Here is a 17375-nt window from a genome sequence, read left to right as displayed (position 1 = left end):
ACTCGCATGACAATTCGAGCATTTACGTTAACTTCCCTAGTAATTTGTACACTATTGCATGGTTCACTAGCTTCCACAAAAGCACAAATATCAATATCCCTGTTTTGACGCTCCTCGTCGACAGGTCTAACACGTGTTTCATACCTTCATAACACCCTGAAAGTACCATGTTACAAGTTGCACTTTTTCTTGGACGGTATACAACGTAATAGGCGTTTTATTAATTATTGGTTTATTTTTTCAGAACTTCGTTTGAAATTTTTAATGTCAATGTGACAATTACGACAATTCGTACCTACTGTCAAATGAATATAGAGGTGGAAACGTGTAACATGTCACAGCGATTGCCATTGTGTTGTATGGTCAATAAAACATTGTTGTGATCTGTATACTGTACATGTACAAATTTTCAAGATATTGTGTTTGTAACTAGATGAGCTATTAATCGTTTTATTCAAAATCCCTTCCAATCTATTAAATTTTTTATAAAGAAATGAATCCAAAATGTTACTTAGAATTTAAAAACATGCAGTAATACTATATTATAATATATATATATTATTATAATAGGTTATTTTATTAAAAATAATCAAGTTGATGGCTTCTGGTTTTACCGGTAGTAAATATTTTAAACGTGTAGATCCGCTATCAGCTTCAGACATTGTGTAGCTTAAAATAATTCTATTATCATTGTTCTCTCTAAATGTTCAACATATTATACAATTATTATATTTTCAGCACTGATAGAGGAGGGATATCATAGCACCAATCCATATCACAATTCAATTCATGCCACCGACGTAACTCAAGCAATGCATTGTTTTCTGCAAGAAACAAGGGTAAGTGAATTTTATGCTGTATATTTACTTGGTGAAAGAGCTAAATGTAATTAAAAAAATAGTGTTATTTTAAAATTTAAAAATATGTTAGTTCAGAACTGCTTGCTAGATAGTTCATCCGTAAAATAGCACTTTATTTAATAAGATATTTTATTTTAAATTACGATGTTAACTACATAAATCTAAATATAAACAAAGACGTTACAGTTGCATAATATTAATTAAACATACTTGCACTAGCTAGCAATTATATATCACCAAACCCATGTCATATGCCAATAGTTTTTTGTGATATTTTGTGATATTTTGTGATATTTGTTTATTTGGTAATTTATCGGATTATAATCACAGCTGTATCAAATTAAGTGATTTGTAAGAATCTAGTTGCCAGAATTTAACAAGAACAGTCTGTATTTTGCATGTAATTAAATACCAGTAGTCGAAATTTTAAAGCGTTCAGTCCAGAGCTCACTACTCTATTTTAGAATATTTATATCAGATTTATCAACAATATTTTTATTTCTTAGCCTTATGATAAGTTGGCTGGTTATGAATGTTTTAGTTTTTTAGTAATTCCCTAGATGTTGCTAATACCAAACGCTTAAATAATGAGTTTATTTGAAACATGAGGTCTCGTTCAGATAAAAGTTTTTCGTAATCACTATGTTGGATTTGGAGCTCTAATGGACACACCTCATTAGAGGCCTAAGAGTGATATTGGTTTAAATATTTTCTTGTTTAATTTGAATATATATTTAATAATATTACAGTTTTTACTACTTTACCTCGCTGATTTTTTTTATTTATCTTGTTCATTCAACTCCCTGTATCTTGTACTACATTCTAAAATAACTTCGTCTACTTTGCTTCTCTACGATCTCCTATGTCTACATCTATTTCTTCAATCTAATATATTAAAAATTATTATACAAGCATTTTTACAACAAATATTGACATTTTAATAAAGTACGGTTTTTCAACTTGAGCGCTAATTATGCAATAACAATTGATCTAAATTAAACTTGTGGGAGCTTAAATTACAGTTTATTAAAAGTACTTTTATAATTTCATGACTATATTTTATAAAGTCACGAAATTTCGACTTCGCAACAATCTGAATCAAAAAGTGCATATTTTACCCCTTTAAAGTATCATAAATATATAATAACCAAAAATCTGCTTTTGGATTGACTGATAAGTTTAGTCAATAGCAATTTAAAAAATTTACTCAAGGCACATTTTTTCACCTACAAAAACACATAAACCAACTGTCGGCGTTAGTTATTTATACAAGTTATTATACAAAACTTTTCAATAAACATTGTTAGTTTAATGAATTAATGTCAAAATCACAACATTCTATATTTACTGAATTACTTCAAAACTCTTTGGCACTGATAATTTTTGTTTAACCCTTAAATTCATCGTGTTGCCGTTAGGCAATATAGATGTTTTAATCACTGTAAAACCCTTACGGCGTTTGTTCGCAGCCGAATGCATGATGTCGAAAGTTGAAAGGCTTTATTACGTTCTATCTATTCAGTTCGCCAGTTGTGAAGTTTTTATTTCCGTAGCAAAGTTTCTCGTATTTAAATCATAACCTAACCTTACTTACCGCCTTGTTGATTGTTGTTGAAGTATTTTTTTAGAATAACCATAGCGTAATTTTTGAGTGCAAAATACACTGAATAGAAAGTAAAATGTAAACTTTCGATTTTTATTTTTTTCATATATTGTATTTTTCCGTTTGTCATTGAAATCGAAATGATTTGTTTTGTTGCTTTTTGGCAACACTATCCATTCGGACACCTTTTTATACATATACGTTTTTTTAGAATGAGGTCGTTTATTGAGACCTCTATTTGCAAAACAACCAATCTCTACCCTGGAAAAATTGCCGTAAATCGTAATTTTTTACCGTGAATATATTTGTAAAACTTAAAGCCACAAAATTCGTTATCCATACACTTTGATTGCTCAAAATTAGTTTTTCGTTGCTAGTTTCTTGGTTGTTATTAAAATACTCTTATAATTAAAGAAAAATATTTGTAGATTGGCTACTTTGCAACTAACAAGTGGATATTGGTTATTTTAAAATGAACAGACCAGGCGATTGGTTATTTTGAAGTAAAAACACGAATATTTAATACATTAAAATAATTATTAATACCAATATTCTATACTCTTAGACTTCTTCGTCGTTGTCATTATCGAGTGGTTCGCAATAAACGTTTTCTTCTTCAGGACGCTTGGAACATTTTCGTAATGTAGGAAGTTTTTGAAATAAGCCAGTTTCGCATCATTTTGCCATTCTTCGTCATAGTGACTTTCCAGTAGCATCCTTACGTCCTTCAGTTCCTCTTTGTTCATGTTGGCCAAGTTCCCGACTCCTATTTAATTTGGATTGATGTTAATGGTCGATCTTTCTTTTTTTAAATACTTCTAAACAAACCGATGCTTGAGTTGTAGCTTTCGTCTCCTTTAACCAATACGATGTTATTTTGTTTTCTTGATCTTGCCAAACAAATCATTTTTATTTTCGATATCTGAAAGTGCCAACTCTGCAGTGCTTTGAATGGAGACAATGCTTCGGTTTTCTAATTGTAGAACTTGAAACCCATATTGGGGTGTCCTCAATGTTGGAAAATAGTTCTCAGGTGTCGAAATAACTTTTTCGGCATTTTTTTAAAGTTTTTTATATATATTTAATATGTGTATTTTATGTTTTTTGGAGCTTGTATCAGCCAGCGACTTGCCATGTATAAAATTATTTGGTTCTTGTTCTGCCAATACTCTTGCCATACTCATCCTCTGACCATACATAGCTAAGACAATTTTCCTTTGTTAATGGGGCTTTGGAATGTCCCACTATGATTGTCAAGTTATGTATATATAGCTGTCTGCTGTAGTACGCTGCTTGATTGGGGACTTTAGGCAGCAGAAGGTTTTTTGCAAGTCGAGGGATAAAGTCAATAATTCAGCCTTAGATTCCTTCAATAATGCAAAAAATGATTTTGATCTAAGCTTGTGAATTATTTTACCGGCCATAAGGGATTGCTTCACCGATGGTGTCGTTTCATTTGCGATATTTTTAGTGAGTGAAAGACATGTCGAACACATGTCCGTCTGTGGCGCCTTAAATGAAATGTGGAATTTTCTATCAAAACTCATTCGAAAATATTCCTTTTTTACCCGTGTCTCTGGTTTGGCTTGAGCATTGTAAATTTTCCAAAGTTGATTATTACTCAGATTATCTAAGGCATACTTGCGCTCACTTCGACTCCTACACAGTAATGAGACTCCACGTATTTTATACTTTTAATAAATTCGACCACACTCCTCACTTTCTCTTTATATAAATGCGTTCCTCCCCTTTTCTCACATGGAAGATTACTTTTCCCTCTAAAATTGTTCATTATAGTTCGGAGTCGGCCCCTTGTGATCCTCAAGAGATTAGTGAAAGTCTTTTGGCAAATGGGTACCTTGCCATCTGGAACTTTTATAAAACACTTGCATGTAGTCGTCTTATTACGATTGTCTCCAGTTTTTGGGCGACGTCTGCGAACGGGGTGTAACTCTAGGAATTGTAGTATAAAGGTGTCGTGTTTAACTTTCTTTTCATTTTTATGAAAAGCTTTATAAAATGCCATCATATCCGCAATATTGAGTTTTGTGCACTGGTAGGCTCTCCCGTCGTGCTTACATGTTGGCATTTTAGACGCCTTCGTTTCCCCATACCTACAAATAAATGAAATTCACATTCTGTTTTAGATATCTAGTAATTATATGTAAATCATTTTTTGAATATCAAAAACAATGAAAATTATACATGTTTTCTGCATTTTAACAAAACTACCAAGCATGTTGCACTTACGACAAATGCCATTTTTTTCTTTTATATAGATCTAAAAGTATACTAATCTCAGCCGTTTTCTCACATTTCTCGCCCATTTCTCTGGCCGTGCGACTCTTTTTCTACACTTTGTAGGCGTTAATACTTCTGGTGTTGTCGCCATTTATTACTAAATTGCAAAAAAAGAGAGTAAGTAATGTTGCTTTTCTCAGCTTTGACACTAGTATGACCTTCATCTTAAAAATCACCGACCACGTAATACAATCTAGCGCTCTGATTGGTGCAGAATGATATTGGTTGTTTTAAAACCTACACGACCTTAGAGAATAGTCGTTTTGAAACAACAACCAATTTTCTCCATTTAATTTCAATGGGAGTTTGGTAGTTATGTTTCGAAATTTATGCATAGTTGGATGCGTCTTTTTACAAAGAATCCACTGGTGTATTCAGGCCAGATTGTCCAAAAAGTGGAGATTGGTTGTTTTGCAAGTAGAGGTCTCTATTACAAAAATGATTAAAAAAATATTGGGAAAATTTTACTGGTCTGTAAAGTGACGAAGATGCTGATTTCTCAGATACACATAGTATTTTAGACCCCTATTTTGTTCTTATCACAGCGATTATTCAGTAATAGAAGTTTCGAATGAAGATGATATAGAAGAGGAAACAGTGGCCAGTGAAATATTCGAAGTGCCTTTGCCTTTCACTTTCAATTCAGATTCAAATCACTTGAAGAAGGTGACGAAAAAAATTCCCAGACCGAGGATTGTTTGGAACAGGAAGGGCCTGCTCTTGAATTAAAACAATTATAGTTTCATGGTGATATAAATCTGAATAAGGATTGGTTCGCATTAGCTTTCCCAACGTTGCCAAGCTGCCCTTAACGAAAAAGGAACCAATTATTTTGTCGCCTATTATTCCAGCCCAGTCAGTTTTTCTGGATACTGCGTTTGGTATTCACGCATTTCACGAGGATTGTTACGTGACGAGTATCTACAATTTTGCCGATTTTTGTTTCCATTAATTGAAAAAGTTGCTTCGTCGCAAAACAGAACATTATCATTTCCATGATTTTGTCTGAAAACTCTTCACGTCTATCGAAATCATTCTCTGACAACTCTTGAATTATCTTGATTCATAACGGATGTTTGCATTATCTTAAGGGCGTTATATTACTTTTTGTCTCTACAGTAAAATGCTGAGGCAAGCGTCTCGGAACTAGTGCCCCAAGATGGCGTCACCAACAAGTGTAAATAAACACCAACAATACTAATTGATTGAAATGTCAAAGTTGTTATTGTAACAGTCTCTTCAAATGTAATTCAGAAATTATGCCATTTAGGTATAGGAAACATTACATAAATTCAGAAATTATGGCATTTAGGTATAGAAAACATTATATGAAAAATAATTCGTATTTTTTAATGACTTAAAAGGTAGAAAATATCAAGCGTAAACCATTTGAAATAAGAAAGTTCGTTAGATTTTCAGAAAAACGGAAGATGTGACACCAATGTAAATACCATCCTAATATCGGCTGCATCATAAGAATCTTATACATAAAAATCTATGAAAATCGTGCAAGACGTGTCCTTGAGGCGTTCCGTACTTAAAACACCCTATGTATTCATGGTAGTTCAAAAGAAAGATATATGTGTCCAAATCGTACACATCAGATTGTATAGGTAGCCTCTTACTATGCGACCGGAAGATTGTATACACGCATGGTTTTACGGATAAAAAATGGATCTGGTTTTTATTCTTATCCATGCTCTTGTATATTTTTCCAGCTTAAAGTAGTTGCCTAATATAGCTAATATCCATGCTTTTTTGATTTTAAATCCAATTGCTGTTGAATATTTCTACTTGCTTTAAATATTACCATCGATTTGGTTTTTGTAATATTAGTTTGATTCTCAGTTTTCAATTTCAAAGGCGATTTTAGTAATAATGTTGTGTAAGGGTTCCTTTCTCCATTTCGACGGTAATTTATAAATAATTTATCAAAATTTCCAACACCGTTAATGTCGTATATCCATGCTCTTGTATATTTTTCCAGCTTAAAGTAGTTGCCTAATATAGCTAATATCCATGCTTTTTTGATTTTAAATCCAATTGCTGTTGAATATTTCTACTTTCTTTAAATATTACCATCGATTTGGTTTTTGTAATATTAGTTTGATTCTCAGTTTTCATTTTCAAAGTCGATTTTAGTAATAATGTTGTGTAAGGGTTCCTTTCTCCATTTCGACGGTAATTTAGAAATAATTTATCAAAATTTCCAACACCGTTAATGTCGTGTTTTATCATACAGCTTTTGTATTGTTCGTAAAGAATACGTTGTTGATTTGTACCTATTATTATCAATCAACCCTTCCATTTATTCATCCAAGTATTTTTTACACGTACCTAAAGAAAAAATTACAAAGCTGTGCACAAAAGTAACTGTGAAAGTAAATGTATATACAAGTGGTTCTTCGTATCCTAAACAGTGAACCCAAGGTAAGTAGTTTATTTTGAGATCTAAAGTTAACCTGACTTAGCTGATAGGAATTCCAATACAAATTTTATGTATGTTATGTCAAATATAATACTCGTCAATATAATTTTATAACCTGATTACTGACAAATATAATTATATAACGTGAGTAATTTCTAGAGCGAAGTTCCATACCTCCGTTATGAGGGGAGATAGAAAAAAAATTATTGGAGAATCTCGAACATGTACATGTAAAACTTATTTAAAAACTTACAGAAAATTTCACAAAGTTAAAACACAGAAATAACAATTTTTTGATTGGAAATGCTTTTAAATTTGAATTATCCTAATTTTTTCCATTAAGGTAATCTAGGTGTTTTAGTATTTTAAACGGGTCGTTAAAGGAATCGTATCATCTGAAATCTGAAAATTGTTTTCAATTCGACTCCCTATATAGTTAAAGTAATAATAATAGCACCAAATCTATACAGGGTGAGTCATGAGGAACTTTACATACTTCTACCATATGTAGAGTCCCTCAGGGAGCATATCATGTGGCCACTAAAAAATGTCAACTCCTCTTCTTTATTAATTAACAGGGTGATTTGTGTAATTGACCATTTATTTCATTTTACTGTAGTGTTTATACGGCTCATTTGATTTTTTTAATTTTTGCATGATACAGTACACTACTATCAAGCATTCGACTGGTATTAGCTAAACTAAAATATTCCAGGACTGGCTTTGGAAAAATTAATTTAGGGATTCGTATTAAATATTACACCCTGTATATATTTTTTTTTAAATGCAATAAGTGATTTTCAAACTACATAAATAGCCAATGAAAACGACATATGCGACAATGTTGTCGCACTTTTATTAAATTTTTAGTGAACGATCAAATCTTACCATAAATAGAACAACCATAATGAAGTATCAAATTATAAGGTAATTAATTTAAACAAATGTTATAAATTTCAAACTGTTTAATTGAAATAATAAACTGAGTCACTGCACAACAAAAAACAGTAACTACTAACAATAACGAAGAACAATTAAAAAAAACTAAAAATATGTACATAGTTATGATAAACCCATAAATTAGAACTGGAAAAGATACAATAATGGTAACAAAATAAAAATAATTCAAAATAGATTTTCGAAATGGAACCCTGCAGCCTGTACACATTTTTGTTGCCGAATTGTTAATTGACGTATTGAATTACGGATACTCTGGGGATCGTTTCTAATAGTATTACAACAATGTATAATTCTATCAATTAATTGTTGTCGGTTATTAATATTCACTACGTAAACTAGTTGCTTCAATCGTCCCCAAATATGGTAATCAACGGGATTGAAATCAGGGGATCTTGAAGGTCACGAAATAGGACCTGCACGTCCTATCCACCTGTTGCCATAAACATTATTGAGATGTTGTCTCACTACCAGTAAAAAGTGTGGGGGTGCCCCATCATGCTGAAAATACATCCCTCGGATAGCAACGTTCACGTTGGCAAGCAAATTCGGCAAAATATTTTGTAGAAAGTTCAAATAGACCTGCCCTGTTAAAGGACCATCAAAAAAGTGAGGACCTACTAATTGGTTATTTATGACACCAATTCACACGTTAACCGAAAACCTTAACTGAGAACGACGTATTCGAATAGCATGGGGATTTTCTTCTGCCCACACATGTGAATTTCGTGAATTATTTATCCCGTCTCTGGTAAATTGGGCTTCATCTGTAAATAGTGTCCTGTATAGCGTTGGTCGATTATTGTTAATCCATCTACAAAATTCCAACCTATCGATCTCATCTCCAGCATGTAGTCGCTGAACCATTTGAATGTGATATGGGTATAGATTATTTTTTTGTAAGACTCTACTTACTTTTGATTGAGTAACATTGAGTTCTCGACTTACTTGTCTAGTGCTTATTGTAGGGTTCATAGTAACGGCGTCCATAATGTCATCTTCCTGCGCTTCATCTACATGTCGCTCTGTTGTTCCACTAGGAAAAGTGCCATTTTCTCGCAAATAATTAAAAACTGACCCAAATGTTGGATGACTGGGAGTTCGACGATTAGGAAATCTCCTACGATATTCTCTACTAGCAGCCCTACCATTCCCATTACAGAATCCATAAATAAATATTATGTCTGCATATTCTGTGGTCGAAAACTGATGTGGCATTTTGAACGAAAGTAACAAAAGCTCTACCAAAACTAACACAATGTACTCAACGTAGATATGACAGAAGAAATATGTATTCTTGTACACATAAATAACAATTGATAATGACAATAATGACAATGGGTATAAAATATCAAGAAACGTCAAACGGTCAACGCCAACCTTCATTTTAAACTTTTTTAGATTTATTTTTATTTAGTACAGTTGATGCAATGTATTTTTATTTAACATAAAATTTTAATCATTTACAATCAACAAAAACTAACACATACAAGAGGTTTGACCTTTTAATCAATTTAATTTATTATTTATCGAAAATAATACCCCAATACGATCTATGAGTAAAAATTTAAAATTGAAAAACAATTGATTCTATCGTAGAGATAATACAAAGTGACAGTTAAGATGTTAATTTTCTACGTATTAGATTATGTTGTAGGAACTCATTTTAATTAAAATGTTTGAAAATTATAACATTTGGTTAAATTAATACCTTATAATTTGATACTTCATTATGGTTGTTCTATTTTTGGTAAGATTTGATCGTACACTAAAAATTTAATAAAAGTGCGACAACATTGTCGCATATGTCGTTTTCAATGGCTATTTATGTAATTTGAAAATCACTTATTGCATTTTAAAAAAAATTTATACAGGGTGTAATATTTAATACGAATCCCTAAATTAATTTTTCCAAAGCCAGTCTTGGAATTTTTTAGTTTAGCTAATACCAGTCGAATGCTTGATAGTAGTGTAGTGTATCATGCAAAAATTAAAAAAATCAAATGAGCCGTATAAACACTACAGTAAAATGAAATAAATGGTCAATTACAGAAATCACCCTGTTAATTAATAAAGAAGAGGAGTTGACATTTTTTAGTGGCCACATGATATGCTCCCTGAGGGACTCTACATATGGTAGAAGTATGTAAAGTTCCTCATGACTCACCCTGTATATCTATCCAAAGCTCATTTTATATCCAAGTTCGGATATAGGCCTCACGGACTTTCATTTTTCTCTGCCCATTATAATTTTCATACATCTTGCAGGGGCATGTTCCTTTAAATCATCTGCTCACCTTATATCTGGCTTCTCTTTGAGTCGTTTTGATTCCCTGGGTTTCCATTGCAGCCCTCTTTGTTCCATATCTCGTCGTTATGCCTGTTGTTATGTCTTGCAAATTTCCACTTAATATCTGTTCCTTTTTCCTTAACACCTTTCACCTTTTAACCAAAAAGCTAATAAAAGTAGATGGATAAAAGCTGATCGTGCACGAAGGCCACGTTGTTCAGTTTGGGAGCTTCATTAGGGGTGGGTAAGGATGTAGATAATAATTAGATAACAATTTGACAAAAGAAAAACAAAAAACACTGAATACAGCAACACTGCAAACAAAATGGGCACCAATGAGTTTTAACCTGAAACTCATGAAGGAACTAAACATTCTCGCATAGACATAAAAAACATACGTCATAAAACATATCAAAGAATTATCAAAGAAAATCAAAAAAATTAAGATATTTACCCATAAGCTGTAAGAAAAGTTATATATTCAATAAAATCTTCAAAAAAGCTATATCGTTTCTACAAAGTTAATATTGTCATCAATAATCTTATAATTGAAGCAGGTAGCGTCTTTAAATAACTGAAATTAACTCAATAAGCCAATTAATTTAATTAAAGCTTTAAACATCTTAACATAACAAAATGACAAATAAATGAACTTTTGACTGCAACCTGAGAACTCACATTAGAAGTTCAATGCCTAGGATCACAGATGCTAACATCAAAGAAACGGTAGGTATTCGAATGCATCCAAAAATGGATGAGGATTGATGTCCTCACAATTTCTTTATGCCTCTTCTGCAAATAACCAGATGTTAATAGGAAGTGTATTGGCCAGACGGCAGATAATTTGGTAGAAATAGCCTGGGAGTGTCTAGCGGCATTAAAAGTCATTGTCGGTGGGATCTTCAGTAAAACTATATGCACGAAAAAAGGATATCTTAATACTGGAATTAACTAAACCAAAGAGGATGATGAACTTACCACATCATAATATATGAGTTCTCGATCATAACTAAACTATTATATTAACGTCTGCATGCATCTTCGATGGGAGACTTAAAAACTGACTGAGACTGAAATTGGGGTTTGCTGTTTTATAAGTTCGCCAAATATAATTGAAAAAAATGGGTCGTTCTGTTCCCAGGAGAATATCTTACTACTTTACTTTAATCATAGCCAAAACTAATTAAATATTGAGAGCGATTATGTAAGATCGCTTTTAAGTGGTGTAGTTTAAGAAGAAGCGTTCAACTGTTTTGTGGAAAATACAAATACCCTAACCCAGATATAATTTATTAAAGGAGAGGCTGAAATTAATATATTTGAAGACTAATTCAGGGCCATAAAAATTGTCTACTTAATATCATGGTACAGACTGACCAAAATTTTAAATTTAAGAGGAATTGACATGCCACAACCTTCGTAACATTCCATATCCACTTGTGATGTTTTTTGTCTTTCAAGCCTACTAGTTTTCGCTAATTTATTTATGTTTGATCTTGTTATTGTCCATGTTTGACATGTGTATGTCATCACTGGTATGACGCATTGCTCGAAGAGTTTTTTTTAAGGTATTGTGGATATTTATGATTCCTTAATATATGAAAGCTACTTTTTCAAATGCTGTCCATGTTAATCTTGTCGACCGTTTTATCTCCACAGTCTGATTTTCTTTATTAAAATTTATTATTTGCCTCATCTTTCTACTTTATATAGCTTGAGACCTGTTGTATCTTATTATTTTGAATTTCTATTGTGATATTTACTGAGGTGTTACTTACTGTTTTTGGTTTCTTATAGTTCAATCTAAGACCGATCTTTCGTGCTTCTTTCTCTATATAATTTCAAAAGCATATTCTTTAACTTCTCTTCATCACTTCCTACCAGGAAGACATCATAGACGTATCGTAGATGGTTTATATATTCTCCATTTTTTCCTATTCCTTTCTCCTGCCAATTTCATTTCTTGAACAGATCCTCTAAGGCTTTGTTAAGCTGCTTAGGGGATATTGTGTCACCTTGTGTTATTTCTCTGGTTATCGCCATTTGGTCCGTGAGTTTATGTATCGTACTTCGTGTGTTTGCTTTCTGGTATACGTTGTCAATAAGTTCAGTATATCTGTGGTCTACCCTACTGCTGTTTAGTGAGCATTTTATTGCCCAGTGTTCCACACTGTCAAAAGGTTGGTCGAAGTCTACAAAAGCTGCATATATCGGGATGGTATATTCATTTGCTTTTTCGATTAGCATTTTCACAGTTAATAAGTGGTCACTGGTGCTAAATTCCTTTCTGAATCCTGCCTGTTCTCGTGTCGGGTATCCATCTAATTTTGTTGTCAACCTGTTCGTTAGAATTTTTGTTAGGAATTTATAAGTTTTATTGAGTAATGTTACTGGACGATAATTTTTTAAGGCTCTTTTGTCGTCTTGTTTGTATAATACCAGCGTTACTGCTTCATTCAAGCCTTCAAGAATATTTTTTCTCGTAATGCTATTTAACAGTGGGTGGAGTGTACTGATAACGGTCTTTTCTCCATTCTTTAACTTTTTTGTAGTGACTCGGTAGAGGACAAAGTGCCCTCAACCGGGCAATTTGTTCTTTTTATTTTCTTAAGTGTTTTTCTTATTTCTGCTTTACTAATGTCTACTGCAGCTCGGAGTTTACATTCTTAATTTTAGAGTTCCATAACCTATTTAGATCTTGAGGTGGCTTTTCTTTACTACTTTAGATACTAAGTTGATAATATTCTTGTGTGGCCGTAAGAATCTAATTCCTGCTGTTGTCATTTCTCCAATATGCTCTTTATATTATGTATTTCTGTTTTGCCTGGTGTAAGCTTTTTTTGTTTCTATTTCTTTCTATTTTATCTATTTTATTATCTATTATCTATTCTATGATCTATTTTATTTTTTGCTCTTTTATTACTTTTCTGACAATTTGATTCAGTTCTGTAATTTCTATACGTCCTGTTTGGCTTATCGCTATAAGTTTCTTTATTCTTTAATTATTCTTTAATCTTTTCGTGCTAATTTTTTAGAAACTTGCAATATCGGCTATTGATTATGTACTTTAGAAAGGAACTAGACGGTCAAAGAGATTTTACTATTTCATATGACCAATGGACCCCAAAATATGGAAAAACCGTGGAGTACTAGGGTGCATGTAGGTGAATTTTATGCAGTTTTGTACATATGTATCTACAGAAAAATTGTTTAAAATTAATTTTTTTATCGAACTGTCATCTTTTAGTCAGAAATAATTTTTTTAACAAAAATATATTCAAGAAACGAAGCAACAAAAAAAAACAGAAACAAACGCGATTTTTCTTTTTTGTCCCATTACTTTTTTCCACGGGGTATATGTATAGGCATTGCTTTACAGAAAAAAAAACTATCCTTCCTCTTTAAAATAACATTTGGTACAAGTCCTTAGGATTAACAGTATCCGAAATGATTTTTAAAGTTCGCCACTCACACGTCGACACTCACGTGTCACGATGTTTGTTCAAGGCAATATTCAGAAACCACTGAACCGATTGTAATAAAATTTTGTGAAAGTGTATTTGTTGGTCCAACTTAGGAGGTACCTTATTTTGTATCTCGATGAATGACCCTTATTTTTTAATTGTAAACACAACCTAGATTCTTTACTGAAGCAGACAAAATTCCATTGGCTATTCCAGTTTTGCCGAGCTCTGCACCATTCTAAGCGTCGAGCCTTATGCTGTGGTGTCAAAGATAACACCAAAAGCGGACGATAAGCTCTCAGTCCCATTCCAAGTAATTCTTTGATTAACTGTTCTTCTTGAGACTACCCTTCCTGTAGCTGCGAAGCTTAAATCATCTCTTACTTGATATACACTGTCCCGTCTATTTCTGAGAGCAAGAAATCTAACATGGCGCAAATTACGGCCTTGCAATATTCTAGTACGTCCAGACCCCCCACGACGCGGATAAGTCTCATCATTGGACAACCTCCTCCAAGCTCTGAACACCGATTAGCTTCAACTCTTCGTGAAATTTCCCCTAATCCAAAACCAGTCGCTTAAATGACGAAACTGCCGACGAAAGCGAACTCTTCGCATTTAATTTTTTTCGGGTAAATCAAAAACAATCCAAAATGACTAAAAATTACAAATAAACTTAAGTCAAATACACAGAAATAAAATTTCTTATCTTTTTTGTTTTGCGAAGAAAAAAATACTTTTGATTCAAATAAATATCCGTATACAAAGTGTTGCGCTTTTGGCCATTAGTATATTTAAATAATCTTAATATACTCCAATCGTTAGATACGAAAATACCACTGCACCTCTAAAAATCATACGAACAAGCCAAATTTTGCCGAGAATATTAAATTTGAGGGCCCCAAAAAATATGCAAAAAAGTTTACCACTTTTACCCCCGGGCTTCCCCCTAAAGCCTCTTACAGGGAGGTAAAAACGCAAAAAAATCGATTTACACAGAATCTGTACACCGTAGAAAAAATGTTTCAAATAAAAAATGTACCTGAGATAATTTTAAATAAAAATGTTTATAGGCATTTTTTTGTGTATAATGAACCAGTCTCTTCGAAACAACGCTTGAAGCGACCGTCGATTTTTTATGTCTGTTACGCGCGCGAAATCAATGTTCAATAAAATTTGTATTAGCTCGACGATAAAAATTGGATATCTTTTGATTCAAGTGACCTATCGACAAAAATCAAGATGCGCTTTAAAGGTAAAGAGTTTAGCTTTTGTATATACTTTTTGTATTTTACCGCAAATAAACTCAGATCTTATACAGGTGTTAAATAGATAAACGTGGCGCGATTTTTGCCATTTTTTGTGGTTCTCACGAGATCAATACAATCTATCCCTTTCATTGACTGACCACTATAAAGTTTTGATTACTAGAGCCTAACCTTTAAAAGCTATAGCATGAAATTTTTGTTTTACGTTGTAACAACAAATGTGAGGCTTTTGAAATATGCTTAAAAAACGTTGGATTTAAACGTTCACACAACATACAATCTAAAACATTTAAAATTTTTTTTTTCAATTACACTAGTACGTTTTTCAAAAGAACAAAACTGCAATAATCTACACCCAAAACAGTCTTCTTAAATGCATTTTCCGTGACGTGTGATCGTTTATAATGTAAAACAATAAATTCTGCGTTTTTTATTCATATTTCAAATGCCTGATATTTGTTACCACAACCCAAAATTGAAATTTCATGTCATAGGTTTTAAAGATTGATCTCTATAAATAAAAAGTTTACTACAACTGGTCAACGAAAGTGATCAATTTTATTGATCTCACGAGAATCGTAAAAAATAGCAAAAAACACTGCGTTAATTTATTAAACACCTTTATAAAAACTGAGTTTATTCTCAGCAAAACACAAAAACTGAATACGAAAGCTACACTCTTTGCCTTTAAAACACATCTTGATTTTTGTTGATAGGATATTTGTATCAAAAGATATCGAATTTTTACCGTCCAGCTGATACAAATTTTATTGGACATTGATTTCGCGCGCGTAACTGACATGCAAAATCGACGGTCGCTTCAAGCGTTGTTTCTAAGAGAACGGTTCATTCTACACAAAAAATGCTTATACACATTTTTGTTTAATTTCCCTGTTTGTAATGACAATCTGGAAGATGCGACTGAGTGAGACTTGGCAACCATTTTTTACCATTTTACAAATTATTTCCAAACAACATTTAATTAATTTTATAATCATGATTTGAATTAATTACAATATTTTAAATTAATGGTAATTGAGGCTGAGGTTTAAGGTAAACTTGTTATTAATACACTATAAGTTTTGTTCATTGTGATAAATTTAATTAAAATAATATAATAAAAACTGACCGCATCTTGTATTTAAATTGAAGTTGCACTAAATTTACATTTTTGTGAGTTAATACTACCTGTTCGTAATATTTATGATGTTTCTAAAATCTCGGACTGGCTGAATTACATAAGATAACTTAAAATTTGCGATTTTTATGCGATTCCATAACGCTGTTTCAAATTGGCAACCGTTTAATGTTCTGCAATGTGCTGATACTGCAGAATGGGAGAAAAAAATGCTCTAAGACACTTTTGAATTTGCGTAACTCTTCGGAAAGTGTTTCTGATGCCTTTGTTTTTCAAATAATCTTTCTTATTCCAGTTGAGAGAGAGAGAGCGAATATATTATGAAAGTGAAACGACTGATATCCGTTAAGTAAGATTAAAGTTAGACATACAGGAATGTGTAGAAGGATTTTGATGTCGAATAGTCATCTTTTGAATTGTGGATTAGGAGTAAAAGTTCAAGATAAGGGTCTTTTGGAGATGAGAAAGCTCGTCTTTGAGATTGTCTGACCAGAGATATAATTTAGGCGATAAATAATGACAAAATTTTTTTTAATTGAAGTTGGTGTGATGAAGCGCATAAATATTGATATATACGTGCCCAAGCTATATACTGCAGGTACGAGTGACTAATACTTTCATAAAGGGAAGTGACCGTTTTTTTTTTATATATTCCTCAGATGATATCTTAGATCGACGAAACCAAGCTAATGAAATGTATGGAAATGTTGATATAGAAAGAAGTGGGACAAGTATAAGTTTTAAATTAGTTTTATAAGTATTTTCAAGTTTTTATATTGGTGTTACAAATAATATAATGTTGGCTAAGATTATTGACAATAGGATGAAGTGATTCTTTCACTGAAGGAATTATAAACTTTTTGGTATTTTCAGGGGGATTGTATTACTTCAAGGAATCACGATTGATCACAATCATCCACTAGAACACATAAGCTATTTGAATTATGTAATATGTTGCATAAACTTTAAAAAATAAGAAATGCATCATAACGTTGGCATGTTTTAGTATACGTATATGGGGAATTAACTGAACAAGGCCAAAATCGATACAATGATAAAACTGTAA

At 32.2% G+C, this 17375-nt stretch overlaps 1 protein-coding gene across 2 annotated transcripts in view; it reads left to right on the top strand.

The window, feature by feature from the left end:
• The window catches only part of LOC140447633 (uncharacterized), a 453196-nt gene that overhangs the window by 321665 nt on the left and 114156 nt on the right, over nucleotides 1-17375 (top strand). For both annotated transcript variants that reach the window (XM_072540392.1, XM_072540393.1), the window contains one exon: nucleotides 739-839. In XM_072540392.1, coding sequence (XP_072396493.1) covers nucleotides 739-839 — 101 coding nt within the window. The remainder of the gene's footprint in view (nucleotides 1-738; nucleotides 840-17375) is intronic.

Source organism: Diabrotica undecimpunctata, chromosome 8, assembly GCF_040954645.1.
Source record: "Diabrotica undecimpunctata isolate CICGRU chromosome 8, icDiaUnde3, whole genome shotgun sequence".
NCBI lineage: Eukaryota > Metazoa > Arthropoda > Insecta > Coleoptera > Chrysomelidae > Diabrotica > Diabrotica undecimpunctata.
The sequence above is the reverse complement of the archived record's forward strand: the minus strand, read 5'-3'. Positions and strand labels throughout refer to the sequence as shown.